This window comes from Phyllostomus hastatus, unplaced genomic scaffold, assembly GCF_019186645.2.
Source record: "Phyllostomus hastatus isolate PE091 unplaced genomic scaffold, TTU_PhHast_1.1 phas_contig_86, whole genome shotgun sequence".
NCBI lineage: Eukaryota > Metazoa > Chordata > Mammalia > Chiroptera > Phyllostomidae > Phyllostomus > Phyllostomus hastatus.
In genome coordinates this window covers 97,230,883-97,247,824 of record NW_025333977.1, presented here as the reverse complement: position 1 = coordinate 97,247,824, position 16,942 = coordinate 97,230,883, and the positions used below count along the sequence as shown (strand labels likewise).

Here is a 16,942-nt window from a genome sequence, read left to right as displayed (position 1 = left end):
CATGCCTGGGGGCACCTCTTTGGAGCTCCTTTGCCATAATTTGCCTGGCAAATCCATTGGATGGAGGGGAGGATTGACTTTGGCCAATTACATGTAAAGCTATGTAACCAGTGTCAGCAGTGCCACACACCCCTTTTGTCTGTGGGTGGCAGCATGCCACTGGCACTAGCCCACCTATTAGTTTTGTTCTAACAAATCTTCTGATACTCTTGAGAGAGGTAACAAAGCTGGGAGTCAGATATGAGGAACTAGAATAATGGCAGCTGGGACCAAGGGAGTTGGACAATTTCTGTTCTTTGAATTTAGCTATCTTATCTTGTGATCAATCGTGTAGGAACCACAGTGCACTGGACAACATTATACTTTGAGTCACTGAGGCCCTGGGGTGGGGTGGGGGCTAAACCCCTTGTACTCCATAACTCTGTCCCTTTTCTAACAGTTTATTCCTTGCTCTGGCCATTTTTACTAACTTGAAACATCATCCTTCCCCTTGCATTCCCATTGCACATGTATCAAGTGTTTTGAATATGTGGCTTTGGATTGATGACATTTTGGCAAGTACTCATTTTGGTGCAAAAGGTTGTTAATAATGTCAACATTACAATGAATGTTGTACATCATTGTAATGTTGTAATGTCATTGTAATGTCAACATCACTCTGGTGAAACCTCTTTTAAAAAAGACTTTTTTGAAGTCCTATAGTATTGTAGATCTGAACCATGATGTAGGACAGTGTTTCCAAAGGAACTAATAAAGTAGAATTCATCATCTCCCCCTACATCCCTGACCTTTTTAACAAAGAAGCCACCTTTTCATTAGGAGAGATTAAGAATGAAGCATCTATAAAACGTTTTGGCATATAGTTTGTGGTAGGTAGCATCTTAAGTTTTTTAGTAATGGGCATATTTGGCTCTATTCCTACTATTGATAAAAATTAAAGAAATGCTTTTAATTTCAGCCATAGAAGTCAATGGCTTGGTTTTATCTATCAATATCAATTTTGTCACATGAAGGAAGAAGAAAAAGACAAATTTATTTCTATTTTCTTCTACTTCCCTAGCACTTCTGCCAAGAGTCTAGAGGCAGTTAAAAGGAAAAGACAGATATTTAGAAGAAAAGCAGTAAGTATTCACACTGAAGGCTGTGGGTGGCCTTTGGTTGTTAAGGAGGGAAGTTCAAGACTCAAGCACCCCTTCACTGCACATCCCTTTGTGCTATGTGCAAAGCTGTAAAGTGTTTAAATCCTAATAATAGCAACAAAGCTAAAGTCCCCTAATACTTGGATTAAACGTTCATTTTCTTACTGGAGAATACCAATTTTCTTAAAAATAATAAAAGCAAAGAAAATAGGGTCTATGTTGTAATGCCCACTAAAAGGAAATGCCAAAATGTCCTCATAATAATTGTGGCAATACCTCATGTGTAAGCACTTTCAAAGCCAGGGATTCAGCATTAAAGAGAAGTTTGAGTGGAAGCACATGTTGTTGGCTAATAGGTAATAGGAATAAAAATTAAGGTTGTATAAATTCCTCTTGGAATTCAGGAAAATGTCTGTCTTTCCTGACATACTGATATGAGTTCTTTTCGCAGTTAACTAGAACAATGTGACAGTATATTTTATTTTTAATTTTGAGGGAAAAAACCCTAGGTTATTGGCATATCTTCTTACTGCCTTCCCCATAAGGTTTTCATTTTTTAAATTTTCATTTTACATGGACAAGGACAACAGTGTGGTGATTGTGGGGGGAAGGGGTGGGTGAAGGTGGAAGAGGATATAAGGGAAATAAATGGTCATGGAAAATAATACAATAAATAAACTATACAAAATGTTATTTTAACTTTGTTATTAATTTTTTTAATTCAGAAATATGCAGGATAAAAATAAGTAAAGTAAAGAGACACAATTTGAAACTCCAGGATCCACTTTTCTTATAATAATAGGCATAAAAATCTTTGTCTGATTATAAAATATATATATGTGTTTATTTTTAAAAAGTGACTACATAAAGGAATAAAGCAAAACAAATGATTATTGCTAATATTGTTTCTTTCTACTTTCTAAGAATCTTAACATTACATGATATCATACTATATATTGTAATTAACCAATATATTGGTAAAAATTAAGGATATATCCTCTTTTTCTCTAGAAACAACACTGTAGCAAAACAAACATGATTATGTTTGTCTTATCCTTTTCTTAAGGAAAATTTAAAAGATACACATATTTAGCATTTTGATATATATTGCCAAATTTTCTTTCAGAAAAGTTCTATGCTACTACTAACAGTATATGACAGCCTCTGTCCATCTACACAGTGTCACCAATATTTACTTATTCTTTCCCCATGTAAATGTTTCCTGTTTCTTTTTTGGAGGTAGTTGATCTCACGAGCCAGAGCTTTCAGAATGGTGGAGCATACTCAGCTATGCTTTTCTTTGAACAACAGGCATTTCCTTATGTGTTGTGTGTGGCAGAGGGAAGGCTGGAGGACTTGGATTTGCCCACCTCCCTCTCAATAAAAAAGCCCATAATGTACAGGCATGTTAATCACTTATTTAATATTAAATGTTAATTGGCCCCAACTATCTGCCAGACTTTGCACCACATGATAGGAATATAGTGATGAGCAAAACAACAGTCCTCTTCCTGAGGACAGCCTCAGGAAGTTTACCTTGTAATGGGATGTTTTCTAAGATATTCTTTTCCATCTTTACTATCTGATAGGGAGGGTAAAGATATAAACCTTTAATTTGCATATGTTTGATTTCTGAATTCTGTAATTTTTTGTCCATTTATATTTCTTCCATTTGTTAATATGACTCATCTTGGTCTTTTCCTTCATTTTCTTTTTGACTTGTCAGCATTAATCACATTAACCCTTTGCCATTGTAGCAGACACTAGTGCCCCTGTCTGTACTGGCTGAACAGGCCATGATTTTGTTCAGGTGCTGGATGACCATGGTAAATGGAGCTGAATTTGGTGTCTGGGCTTTTAGCAGAAACAGAAAATAGTGTACTGAGCCCCAGCTCTGGCACTAAATCCCCATGTGATCTTATAAGGGAACAGATTACACTTGCTGTGTCTCTCCATTTCCTTACCTGTAAAATAAAAGAGCTAGACAAGATGATTTTTAGGTTCTTTCTGGCTCAGATGGTCTACAGTGTTTTGGATTTAGGAATACAGAAGTAAACCCAAAATATATAGTGAAAAATAAGACACCATCATTGCTTTTAAATGATTTGTGGGCTGGTGGGGGGGTGGGGAATAGATGCACAAACAAACAAAAAATGATCTACTAGGGTGGACTTTATAATGCAGAGCAATGCAATGAGTCAATGGGACAATTTGTTTTCAGTACATATCTTTAAAGGTAGCTACCATATGCCATTCACAAAAACTGAGTTCATATGGACATAAAGATTTGCATCTGAAACAAAACTTAGAAGATTCCATAAAAGATTATCTTCATAATCTAGGGTATGGAAGAATTACTTCAGACAGCAGAAGCACAAATCTTAAAGGAAAAGAGAAGTGTAACTACAGTCAGTTTGATTACTTTTGTTTACCAAAATACACCATAAAAAAAGAGAAGAGTATCCATATGCAGAAGATATTTGTAACAGATATAATCGAAAAAAGACTGATATCTAGATACAAAGAAAAAAATGACTCAAAAATTTGGCAAAAGACATGAATAGATATTTCACAAAAGACATTATTTAATATAAATAACCAAGAAGCATATGAAAAAATGTTCAACCTCATTAATAACCAGGGAAATTTATATATAGATATGGACATATACCTAGATATAGATATATCAATATATCTGTATCAATATATCTCTCTCTATATATTATATATCCAATGAGATGCTTTTTATACCATTAGAATGGCAAGAATGAAAACATCTGACAGCACCAAGTATTAGAGAGGATATGAAATAATAGGAAGGAGCTAGATAGGGTGAAAGCAACACAAAGTTGTTTGACGCCTGGCAAACAAGTTGCCTCTATATTACAAAGTTGAGGATATGCAAACCTCTTGGCTCAGTATTTCCACTCCTAGGTACAGGCCCTAGAGATGCTCTTGCAAATGCATACAAGGAGACATGGACGAGAATACTCATAGCATCATTGTTTCTGAAAACAAAGAACTGTGAACAAGCCCTTGGCAGGTGGCTCCGCTGGTTTGAGTGTCATCTCTTATACCAAAAGGTTGCAGGTTCAATACCCAGTCAGGGTTTGAGCCACAGTTGGGGTGCATAGGAGAAGCAACCAATTGAAGTTTCTCTCTCACACTGATGTTTTTTTCTCTCTCTCCTCCTGTCTAAAATACAATGAAAACTTATTCTTGGATGAGGAGTTAAAAAGGTTCACAGGAAAATGAGTATTATCTATAGATGATACTCATCTCAATGAGAATTATTCTATAAAGAATATTCATATAGCAGTGAAAAGTGAATGATTTGGAACTAGTGGGACTAGTATGGGTAAATTTCACGAACATGACTTAAGCTAAAAATAAGAAAAAAGTTACAGAAGAATAAATACAGTATTATATCACTTATATGAAGTCCAAAAATATACAAAACTAACCCACTGAATAATACAGTTAGTCTATCTGACCTTAACCATGCTCAGAACACTTACATTATTAGCCCTGAGTTGTGAAATTATTTTCAGTTTCATCTCATGAACCTTCTTCTCTCCAGAAGCAGAAGACATAGATGGGCATTTTGTAGACATGATAGGATGCAAAACCACAAAACACAATATCCAAAAATCACTGGCAACACAGTACACTGTAGAATATCGATTGTTTACCCTTGTGATCATGTGGCTGACGGGGAGCTGCAGCTCACTGCCACTACCCAGAATCACGAGAGTATGGTACTGCATATCTCTAGCTGGGAAAAGATCAAAATCCAAAATGTGAAGTGTGCTTTATATTGAGTATATATCATTTTCACATCATGTTAAGGTCAAAAATCCTAAATCAAACCATTATAGTTGAGAACTGTCTGTATTCATCTTTTTACTTGTTGGTGGATATGTGGGTTGTTTCCTATTTTTAGCTATTATGAATAAAGCTTCTATGAACAATGTGAAGAGCTGAATGTTTAAGTCCCCCTAAAATTTATATATTGAAGTCCTGACCTCTTGTGTGGCCGTACTTAGAATAATTAAGGTTAGATGAGGTTATAAGAGTGAGACAATGATCAGATAGACTTTTTTGTATTCTAATAAGAAACACCAGAAAGCTTGTTCTGTTCCTCCTCTCTCCATGTGAGCAGAGAAAAGGCCATGTAAGAACACAATGAGAAGGTGCCGACTACAACCTAAGGGAAGGGCTCTCACCAGACACCAAACTTGCTGGCACCTTGATCTTGGATTTCCAGTCTCCACAACTGTAAGAAAATAAATCTCTGTTGTTTAAGTCATACTGTGTGTGGCATTTTGTTATGGCAGCTTGAGCAGACTAATACAAACACCTAACAGCATTGTAAGGAATTCCTTTCCTGCTTAAACTAGCCAGAGTTGGTTTCTTGTTCAACTTAAAGACCAAGACAGACATGATGTGTATGATGTGTATGATGGAAGTAGTGGCACAAGAATAAAAATGGCACTGCTTAGAAGGGCTGGAGCATCTCCTGTGTGCTGTGCCAAGAAGAGCAATGTAAGATACCACAGTATTTTGAGCCAGGGAGTCATGTGGCCAGATTAGCTTTCTGGAAAGATAATTTTTAGTGGTATAGAGAATGAATTGAAAAGGGTGACACTGTGGCAAGGTATTTAATTTACTAGGACTGCAATAACAAAATACCATAGGCTGGGTGGTTGAAACAAAAGAAATTAATTTTCTCATGATTCTGGAGACTGGAAGTCCAAGATCAAGGTGTTGGCAGGTCTGGTTTCTCCTGAGGCCTTATTCCTTGGCTTGTGGATGTCTACCTTCTATTTGTGTCTTTACATGGCCTTTGTGTGCACTTCCATCCCTGATATCTCTTTATCTTCTTATAAGGGCACCAATCATTTTAGATTAGAGCTCCATCCTTGTAAACCTCTTTTAACCATAATTACCCCCTTAAAGACCTATCTCCAAACGCAGTCACATTCTGGGTCATTGGGGGTTATGGCTTCAACATACAAACTTGGGGTTAATACAACTCAGCCCACAACAGGCAAGCCCATTTAGGATGTTATTTGGGATAATCCAGAAGAGAGGTAGAGAAGAACTGAACCAAGGCGGTGGCATTGAGGTTTGGAAGGTGGGCACATATTCAAGAGCTATTACATGGGAAACAGTTTACAGGATCTGAGGTTCAATTAAATGTGATGATTATGAGAGAGAGAGACTCCAGGGAAACTCTCAGGATAGACCACAGTCAAATCAAAAGTTAGAAAGCAAATACTTAGAAACTTTGGCGTTTTGGATCTATGGGGATTGAAGTTGGGCAGAGAGTAAGTCTTCTTATTATCTACTAAAGGCAGGAAGGTGGGAAGGATGTAAAAGAAAGGCAAAGTTTGCCCCTGGCTGGCGTAGCTCAGTGGATTGAGCGCGGGCTGGGAACCAAAGTGTCCCAAGTTCGATTCCCAGCCAGGGTACATTCCTGGGTTGCAGGCCATAACCCCCAGGAACTGCACATTGATGTCTCTCTCTCTCTCTCTATCCCCTTCACTTCCATCTCTAAAAATAAATAAATAAAATATTAAAAAAAAAAAGAAAGAATGCCTACTTTAAAAAAAAAAAAAAAAAAGAAAGGCAAAGTAACAGAGGACTCACTGAAGTACAGACCCAACAATGAGAGAGAACCGAGTTGTGGTCTGGGCCCCTGTAGCCTAAATCTACCTCTTCACCTCAACCCTTGGCTTGTTAGATATAAAAAATATGTTATGTTCTGAATATTAAAAACATTATATATTTTAATTTCAACTCAACCTATATTTAGTGAGCACCAACTACATCATTGGTCTCTGGGCCAGGTCCTGGAGTTATAAAATGAACATTAGCTAGCAGTTATTGAGTTTCAGTTATGAAAAGTGGGCATCAGAATCATCAGTGGGCCTTCTGCCTAGGCCTCACCTATGGAAATCTGACTTAGGAGGTAGGTCCCACGAATCTATATTAAAACAAACAAACAAACCAAAAAACACAGAAAAACTCTACAGGGGATTCTGTTACAGCCAACATGAAAACTATCAATGAGTCAGGCATTATTAGGCACTTTTATGTATATCTTATTTAATTGTCACAATCAAGGATCATTATCTGAGCTCATAATATGGTGGGGAAATACATATGTGTGTCAAGTAATCATGGGGTTCTGAATAGGAAAGTACCACTTGGGGAGAAAAATAAATCCGTTTGTTCACCATTTATCAGATGCTTAGTAAATGCCAGGCACTGACCTAGGTTCTACAGCTACAAAGATGAAAAGAACATAATGTTACCACCCAAAAGCTACAGGTCTGAGGAGAACATGGTTATAAAAATCTCAAATGAGAATACTGAACTGAATTCTATTCTAACAGAGTTATGTACAATGGGTGCGAGAACAATCAGAGCACAAAAAAGTCATGTCTCTGTGACAGGCAAGTACCTGAAGAGATTACATTTAAGTCAAGTTTTAAATAGTAGATTGGAGCTCACCAGGCACACAAAGGGAAGAGGCCCATTCAGGAAGAGGAAACATCATGTACCAAGATGGTGCTGAGAGAGAAGTACACTGAAGCAGCTGAGAGTTCCTTCATGGGTGGGTGAACCCATTTGGAGCAGAGAGACTGAGTCTTCTGGTAGGTTTGAAATTAAGGGATTCAGAGTTTTTTCTACAGATCTGTGGTTTACATATTATACTCAGTGGAGCTGTGAATACTTCTTGGAGTCCACTGGTGAGTCATCTGGGAATGAGAAGTGGGGCCAGGTGGCCAAGCACTGGGTCTTCCTCCCCTGTTTCAACCACATAAGCTCTGCTTTTGTCCATTTGATGGTGGGTATTGGTGAAAGACTTTCTTCTTTTAAACAAAGGGTTCCATGATTAAGGAAAGTTTTAAAAGCATAGCTTTAGGCAATATTAAACCTTTGAAGAATTTAAAGCAGGAGAATGCTGTAAGTTTTCAAGGTGAAAATAGTTGCCAACAATGTCCAGTGCTGAAGCAATGTCAAGAAAAACAAGTACTGAAACGTGCCCTTAGGTTTGGCAATTGGAAAGCGACCTTATTGAAAAAAGTTGATGGGGCTGGGTAGGGAGTGGAGAATAGAATGCAATGGAGAGTAAAATGAATAGGAGGAGATATGTGGAGACTATGATGTTATGAGTCTTAGGAGGCAATGGAGGGAGATTTGGCAATAGCCAAAGGGAAATTTATCCAACTCATAAGTTCTCTGCTGAAAATTTTCTAATGGCTCCAACGGCTTTATAAAATATAAACTGTCTCTAGTATTGCCCAGCAACTAGGAGGGGTGAACATAAAGGAAATCTTTGGGCAGCCAGTGCTGGGTATGTGACATTGCCAGGAAATGACCTAGGGAGATGTATGGAGGCATTGTAAAGAGTGTTAGTGAAGTGGTGGAAGAAGACAAGTGGATATCAATAGTTAGGCAGATAAAAAGAGTCCTGGGGGTTTGGAGATGTGAAGTGAATGTGCGGGAGTGAGACTACAGGAAACATTCAAGGTTGAGCTTGTGCATGGAATGTTCTGGGTGAGATAAGGTATAAGGCGGGAATATTTAAGGCCTTCTTAAAGGGACATATTTTGAGACATACAGATAAGTGTTCTCTCTGGGCAAATGGCACCACCTCCCACCAGTCACTCAAACCTGACACATGGAGTTACCGCAAGGTTAAGTTTTTTTCCTTCTTGTTCCTCACATTCAGTGGGCCATCAGATTCTTTGATTTGTATTTCTTAAATATCTCTTGATCACAATTGCCTTGGTTGAAAACCTCAAAATTGCTTACCTCATTTAGTCTCAGTTTTGATAGTTCCACTCCTCTGCCCCACTTTAAAAAATTCAAATTATCCAAAATTTATAAAGAACTTATAAAACTTAAAACCCTCAAAATAAACAACCCAATTTAAAAAATGAGCAAAGGACCCAAATAGGCACTTCTCCAACGAGGACACACAGATAGCCAGTAGACATGAAAATATGCTCAGTGTCACTAATCATCAGAGAAATGAAAATTAAAACCACAATGAGATATCACCTCACACCATTCAGAATGGCTATCATCAATAAATCAGCAAACAAGTGTTGGCAAGGATGTGGAGAAAGGGGGACCCTTTTGCCCTGCTGGTGGGAATGCAGACTGGTGTAGCCACTGTGGAAAGCAGTAAGGAGATACCTCAAAAAATTAAAAATGGAACTGCCTTATGATTCAGTGATTCCACTTCTGGGAATCTATCTGAAGAAACCCAAAACACTAATTTGAAAGAACATAAGCATCAGCCCTGGCTGGCGTAGCTCAGTGGATTGAGCACGGGCTGCGAACCAAAGTGTCGCAGATTCGATTCCCAGTCAGGACACATGCTTGGGTTGCAGGCCACAGCCCCCAGCAACCGCACATTGATGTGTGTGTGTGTGTGTGTGTGTGTGTGTGTGTGTCTCTCTCTCTCCCCCCCTTCCCTCTCTAAAAATAAATAAATAAAATCTTAAAAAAAAGAAAGAACATAAGCATCGCTATGTTCACTGCAGCATTATTTACAATTGCCAAGATATGGAAGCAGCCCAAGTGTCCATTAGTAGATGAATGGATAAAATAACTATGGGATATTTACACAATGGAATACGACTCAGCCTTAAAAAAGAAAATTTTGCCTTTTGCAACAGCATAGGATGTGGAGAACATCATTATGCTAAGTGAAATAAGCCAGTCAGAGAAAAACAAATACCATGATTTCACTCACATGTGGAATCTAACGAACAACTGAATTAGCAAAGTAGAGACAGACTCCTAGACAGAGAACAGGATGACAGCTAAAGGGAAGAGGTAGGTTACAGGGAGGAGGGATGGAGGAAAAGGAACGACTCATGGACGTGAACAACAGAGTGGTGATTATGGCAGTGTATAAGGGGAATAAATTGTAATGGAAAAAAATACAATATTTTTAATTGGTATGTCCCTGATCAACAGCAAGGCTGAGCTAATTTCATCTGTCCCTTGGCCATTTATAAATTTCTCTTCCAAATTGATTGTGCAAATATCTGTCCATAATTCTAATGCATTGTTTCATTTTCTTACTAATGCATAGGAATAGTCTATATATTAGAGTATAGCCAAATGCTTATCTTGCCTTTTATATGTTTATAGTTTCCTTTACCACTAAGAAGTTTTAAAGTTTAATGTTGTCACATTTTCAATCTTTTCCTTTAAAAAATTCAAATTAGATCATATCACTTTGAGGTTTAAATTTTTCTGATGACTTCCTATTGCTTTAAGATAGAATACCTTAGCATGGCAGGCAAGGTCATTTGTATGTGATTACTGTTTACCTCTTTAGCCACATAGTTCTTTGTAATTCAAGGTCCTTGGAAAGAACTTTCTCATCTTCTGTTGGATCTTACTTTTTCAAGATTCTTCATATTTACAGACATATACAAACCTTATTTCCTTCCTCAGAAGAAATGACTGTCAGTGTAGGAGTAGCTCCCTGTGCATATTCCTGGCCCAGAATTCATTGTGTGCTTCCCCTTCTGGTTTGAAAGCTCTAGAAATAAAACACTGTTTATTTCACCTGTCAACCTCAGAGCCTACCATAGGGTCTGGCCAGAGAACATGGAATATGCTCAGTGAATATTTTTGAGTGAAAGAACAAGTGAATGTTGAAATCACCTTAATTAATGGTGGGAGTTGGGGTAGAGGACTGTGAGTCAGATGCCCAAGTCCTGGATGAATGTGAGTTTAATAGCTGTGCTTAATGCGACCCAGACATCAACATCCTCTTTCAGGGAAACTGGTTGTCTACCAGTCAGCTGTCCTGCAGCCCCCATTCCTGTACAAATGACTGAGTGATCCACCCCACATTCAGGCTTTCCAGAGGCGTGTGTGACTTGTCATGAAAAAATGAGCTGTGTTGACCAGATTTTCTCCTGGGATCTGGGGACTGAGAAACAGTTATGAAAGTGATAAACTCAGAAGCATGGATTGAAAAGATACATCAAGAATTGTAAAAGAAGCCCTGGCTGGCGTAGCTCAGTGGATTGAGCACAGGCTGAGAACCAAAGTGTCGCAGGTTCGATTCCCAGTCAGGGTACATGCCTGGGTTGCAGGCCATGACCCCCAGCAACTGCACATTGTTCCTCTCTCTCTCTCTCTCTCTCTCTCTCTCTCTCCCCCTTCCCTCTCTAAAAATAAATAAATAAAATCTTTAAAAAAAAAGAATTGTAAAAAAAATATATAGCAGAAGTTGCAGAGTGGCCCTGAAACTTATTTTTATGACCTGTGACACTTTGGGATTTCCACCCTAACCACTCTTAATAGTTCTTTTTTTATTGCTCTTTGGGGGGAGGGGAGAGAGAGAGAGAGAGAGAGAGAGAGAGAGAGAGAGAGTTAGTTTTGTTGTTTCACTTATGCATTCATTGGTTGCTTCTTGCATGTGCTCTGACCGGAGATGTAACCCACAACCTTGGTGTATCATGCCGACACTCTAACCAACTGAGTTACCAGGTTAGGGTTCTTAATATTTCTTAATATGTCTTTAGGACATGTCTTACCATTGACACCCTGTAATGCTTGCTTTACCGTGGGACAGAGAAGAAAAATTGTGAAGTTGCTATCATTAAATGGGTATATGTAAATTTAGACATTCACAGAAGAATGTTTATTTGATATTTAGCTTAGTTATTTGTATTGATGGTGTCATGCAGTTTAATTTTAATTTCAACCTCAAAGTGTCACTTTAGGCATCTCCCAAAAACTTATACTGTGTTAAAACAGTAAGTTAATGTATATACAGACTAGTTGTTACGCATCAGGAATTCAATTAAATGTAGAAATGGTCTACTCTATTTGTAAATTTGACATAGAAGTTACAAATCTAGAAGAGGTTGGCTTGATTAACTGAAGTGTTTGAGGACATGTAATGTTTGAGTGTCAATGGTTTCTAGTTATCAGGAGAAGTTGCATAGATTCCAAGAGTATAGAATTCAGTTAAAAAAGAGAAACCAAGTTTATAACAAAAGAAGACACATTTATAAAGCTTGTATATTCTTTGAAATTCTCAAAATTATATTGTTAATTACTAAAGGTGCTAAAGAGATCAAAGACCATAGGTTATGAAAAGCAATAAGCCATTATGCTATAGTCAGATGGTCGAAGGGTCATACAAGACTTTAGGCAGTAGAGGTGAGAAGGCTTATGCTTAACTACTGATTACGGCACTGAAGAAAAAAGCGGTACAATTATAGCAATAGTTAACATTTACCGAATGCTTACTATGTAACACAGTGTTAAGAACCTTTAGAGGTCTTACCTTTTTCAGCCTCAAACCAATTCTATTAGGTCCGTGGTGTGATACTCATTTTACAGTGAGAAAGCTAGGAGGTAAAGCCAGGGAGTTTCCCTTCTGGCTCTCACTCAGAGCCACTCCGCTGTTCGAACATCGTACATGTGCATTTTTATAAATACGCTTGTGCTTTTTAGGTTGGGTTTAAAAAGTATATATTTAAATATGTGTCCATGGTGCAGGTGCTGCAAGTTGGATGGAGTAAGTGAGCCTGATTTTCAGAACCCTGTCATCTTAGAACTAGCGAAGGCTACAGAGAGAAATGTGTCTGTAAGAAGGAATGTCTTGTGTGGCTTTAAGAACGGTTCCTCCACATGAAACACCCTACCTTTCATACCTGTCTGAATCCTTCTGATCTTTCGATGCCCACCCTAAATGTCAGCTCCTTCAGGAAGTAGTCTGATTATATAAAAACATACACGTGGGGGAGATTTCTAAATTATAAGCGATGAAGCCAGTAGCTGAAAGACGGATTTTATCATTAACGTTCACCCTTGCTCCATTCCTGGCTTCAATTTCTTTAAACTGAAAGGAAGCGGTGGCTTGGCCTATTTCTTCCTTTTATAATATCTCCTAACCTCTTCAGATTTCTGCCAAAGCAGCCTTAAAAAATAACTGTCCTTGCTAAGACCTGCAGGAGGAGCTTCTCCGCGTTGGCAGCTTCTGCGCGTTGGCAGCTTCTCCGCGTTAGCAGCTTCTCCGCGTTGGCAGCTCAGCAGGGAGGGGCTGGAGAAGCAGAAGAGGCGGGGGCTACGAGGGAAGCGCGGTGCGCAGACCCGTGACTTCCTTCCCAAGGAGCCCAGGCTGCCAGCCTCCCAGCAACCGGTGCGTCCCGCCTGACGAGGTCGGCGCAACCCGGTTGGCCCTCGGGGACGCCTGTAGCAAGAAGGCATCCACGGTCGCTCTGCTCATTGGCTTGGGCTATTGTCGCTCAGATGCGTTGCCAGAGAGCCGCAGGCCGTGCTGCCAGAAGCCCCTCCCATTGGCTGCTGGGTTTGTGGCTGGCTGGCTGAAGCTGTCACTCCCCGGCCGTTTCCCTGAGGCCGGCGTTCTGCTGGGGGGCGGGAGGAAGAAGGGCCTGACCAGCCGTCGCTACCGTCGCGGTCTTCGCGGCTGCTATGACCCTCGGGCGAGGCTGCCTGGTCAGCTCCACTAAACGCTAGTGGCGGCCGTGCGTCCGCCGTGGCCGTTTGGGTACCCAGCGCGGCCGCTCCCGCGGCTCCTTAAGCTCCTCCAGCACCGCCGGCTAGGCGAGGCAGAGGCAGGATGAAGATGATGGTGGATTTCGAGGAGTGTCTGAAGGACTCGCCCCGCTTCAGGTAACTGGTGCGGCCCCCCAGAGCCGGGCAAGCGTCACCCCGGAGCTGAGACCCTGGGCGGTGGGTGGGCGTGAAAGCCGGCTGCCAGAACGCGCAGAGTCCGCCGCAGCCCTCTCCTTCCGACGGGGCGAGCGGCAGTTTTCTCCGCTCCCGACCCAACGAGGGCACTGCAGCCCTGAACGACTCTTCCTGAGCTGCGAGGCTGGCCGGGAGGGGGGACGTTGTCTCCTCATCCCACTTCCTAGCCCTCTGACCCAGGCGAAGCAACCCAGAGGCCGGGCGCACCCGCCGTGCTCCGAGGACTGGAGTGCAGCCGCGTCCCCGAAGACTCGTGCCCATTTCTGGCGCGCGCTCTCGTTCCCTGCCTCTTGCAGCTCTTCCTTTCCGCTTCCTTCCGCTCCTCCGTTTCTATCCCTCACCCCCTCTTTAAGGGTGCTTGCTGGGCACCCTTTCGCAGTTCACTTAGTTCCTCTTTGCGCTTTTCCGCTCCCTTTACCCCGTGGAGGAAGTATTGGGGGTGGCGAACTGAGACGTCGACTTCTGTTGCTTGCGTTTCCCCTGCGGGACAGGCTCTTAGGAAGGCGCTGGCTGGAGATTTGCACCGGAGTCGGGGGTGGAAACCCTTTGCGTAATCAATCACACATTCGGTCGGCTCTGGTCCAACACTATCTGCTTTGCTTTCCACTTAAGCTTTTTGAAGGGGGAATCGCTATCGAGAGGTATTGGGTTAAGAAATGAGGTGTAGGAGAAGCAGTGCATTTCTGTTTGAGAACGGAAGTAGGAGGGCTCTGAAGATTGCATTTACGTTCCTCTTGCAGCAGCGTCAGTCAGGGAGGGCCGCGGATCACAGCTGGATGCTCCCAGCGGATCTGTCACAGAAACTGACTTGGTGGCGGTTTGTGGTGACTCGGAATCTCGTGGGCTGCTCTCCCTGTCGTGTGAGAGGCGGCAGTCCTGAGGGTTCCAGAGTACATGCTCTTTCTTTTTCAGGTATCGTAGGAAATTCTTGAATTGTTTTGGAAAATGGAGTTTTGCTACGTTGTATTTTATAGTGCATTTGCAGGGGTAGGGCTCTCCTGAGGCCTTTTTTTTTTTAAGGCCTTAAAACTGGCATTCGATAGTGGCATTTCTTGAAAGCTCCCCCAGAACATTGAGGGAGTGGGTGGAGTGTGTGATGCCTTGTGAACTCTTGCATGTTCTGCCTGGGAACTAACTGTTCTCATCCTTATCACTGTTAATTAGATTTCCCGTTCGTTTTTCAGTGAAAAGCAAACTATTGTAAAACTAAGAACTCTTTCTAAGAGAAAAATTCAAGAACACTTTCTGGTTTTGATTGTTTATTTCTTATTTGTTTTGTTCGTAATTTTATTTAGAGCTTAGGGCCGTTGCTTGTAAAAAGCTGCGCCTGGTTTAATTGCTGTTGTTAGTATTAGTTTTTGAAACTTTTATGTTCTGTGTGAATTGAAGGACTCAGGAGACAGAGATGGATTGTGTAGGACAGCTTTACAAGTTACATTACAGTACCGTATGGCAAATGAAGTAATTTTTAAAGTGTACCTTATAAAATTATGCTTGTGTGAAATTTTTATGAATAAATCAGCTATTTATGTTGTTTTTTACTGCAATACAGTAATCAAGCATTTTTCTCCTAGAGACTATATATGGCTTTGTGCTCAGTTTCTTCCACATTTTAAATCTGATTAAAAAAAAGTTGATAGAAGTGGCTCCGAAAGCTTTACCCACTGGTGGTCAAAACCATATATCTTTGTTTTTGAAATAAAGGAGTTATTGAATATAAAATAAGAGGGAAAGATACTGATTAAGTTGTATGGAATTTTTATAGTGAAGTTTTATTGAATATGAATATAATATCCTACTTTAATTAAAATAGAGATTTTAAGAGTTGTTTTCAGAATACCAATTACTGTTGGTGGCAATTTGGGAAGAAAAACAAAGATTCAAAGAACTCCAATATCTTGTGTCTATTTTTGGAACTATATTAGATATACAATAGAGGGAACAATACTAATAAATAACAGGTCTCATAATTTACATTCCTGGTTTTTGTTGTTTTTCTATAATCCCGTTACTTAAGTAGGTTTCTATAGCATTTGAAAAGACTATTTGAGGAGTCATTTTATTCATATACTTCATGTGTAAGAAACTTAATTTTAAGAGTATTGTGCATTTTTATGAGTGATAATAGTAAAACTTTCATATCAAAACACAAGATTTGTGAGGGCTGGGCTTGTTTTTTGATAGCAAGGCAGCCACCCTATTTATTCATTGTAGTTTCCTAATCTATTATGCTGCTTTTAAGTTAATACCTATTTTTATTTTCAAAAAATATTTTATTTATTTTAAGAGAGGGGAAAGGAGGGAGAAAGCCAGAGAGAAAAACATCAGTGTGTGGTTGCCTCTCACATGCCCCCTACTGGGGACCTGGCCCAAACCAGGCATGTGTCCTGACGAAATTGAACTAGCGACCCTTTGGTTCGCAGGCCGGTGCTTGATCCACTGAGCCATACCAGCCAGGGCCTATTTTTATTTTCATTCATAAGTGAATCTTGTGGCATATAGGTTTGGCATGTGGATATAACTGCCTTGGGTGCTATGGAATTAATGCAAAAGGCAAATCTTGCTGAAGAGGAATTTGAAAATTTCCCTAATTCCTCTGTTAAATTGATAAGGGAAGCCTGAGGAGGACTAGTTAAAATAAGGGGAGAAAGATTTTGCAGTTTGCAGCATTGTCTTTAGTCATTTGAGTGAAGTCAGTGGTTACTTTTACATGAGAATAAACTTTTTTTCCTCTTTAGATTGGAAGGCACATTTTGTTCTGTAAGTTTGAGTTGCTTTTTTAGTTTTTTTTTTTAAAACCCTTCTAAAGGTTGAAATTGGCCCATCTGAAAATCTACACGAAAGTAAATGTGTTTAAGTGTACATTTTTAAGGTGGGAATTTTCAATTTTGACAAACATTTGTTGAAGTTTGCTTTTTAAAGTTTTGTAAAAGTTTTAAAAATTGTGCTTCTCCTTTATGTAATCATGGTTCACTAGTAAGTGAATACTTTGCTTGAAACAAAGTTGGATTAATTGGTGCTTTAGTGAAAGA

General features: G+C 39.9%; 1 protein-coding gene across 3 annotated transcripts in view; it reads left to right on the top strand.

Annotated features, from left to right (window-relative positions):
• The first annotated feature begins 13,493 nt into the window (after positions 1-13,493).
• Positions 13,494-16,942, top strand: part of ACAP2 (ArfGAP with coiled-coil, ankyrin repeat and PH domains 2) — a 153,755-nt gene continuing 150,306 nt past the window's right edge. For 2 of the 3 annotated variants that reach the window (XM_045850763.1, XM_045850762.1), the window contains exon 1: positions 13,494-13,832. In XM_045850763.1, coding sequence (XP_045706719.1) covers positions 13,780-13,832 — 53 coding nt within the window. In that variant the 5' untranslated portion in view covers positions 13,494-13,779. The remainder of the gene's footprint in view (positions 13,833-16,942) is intronic. The other variant, XM_045850764.1, reaches the window with a different exon arrangement.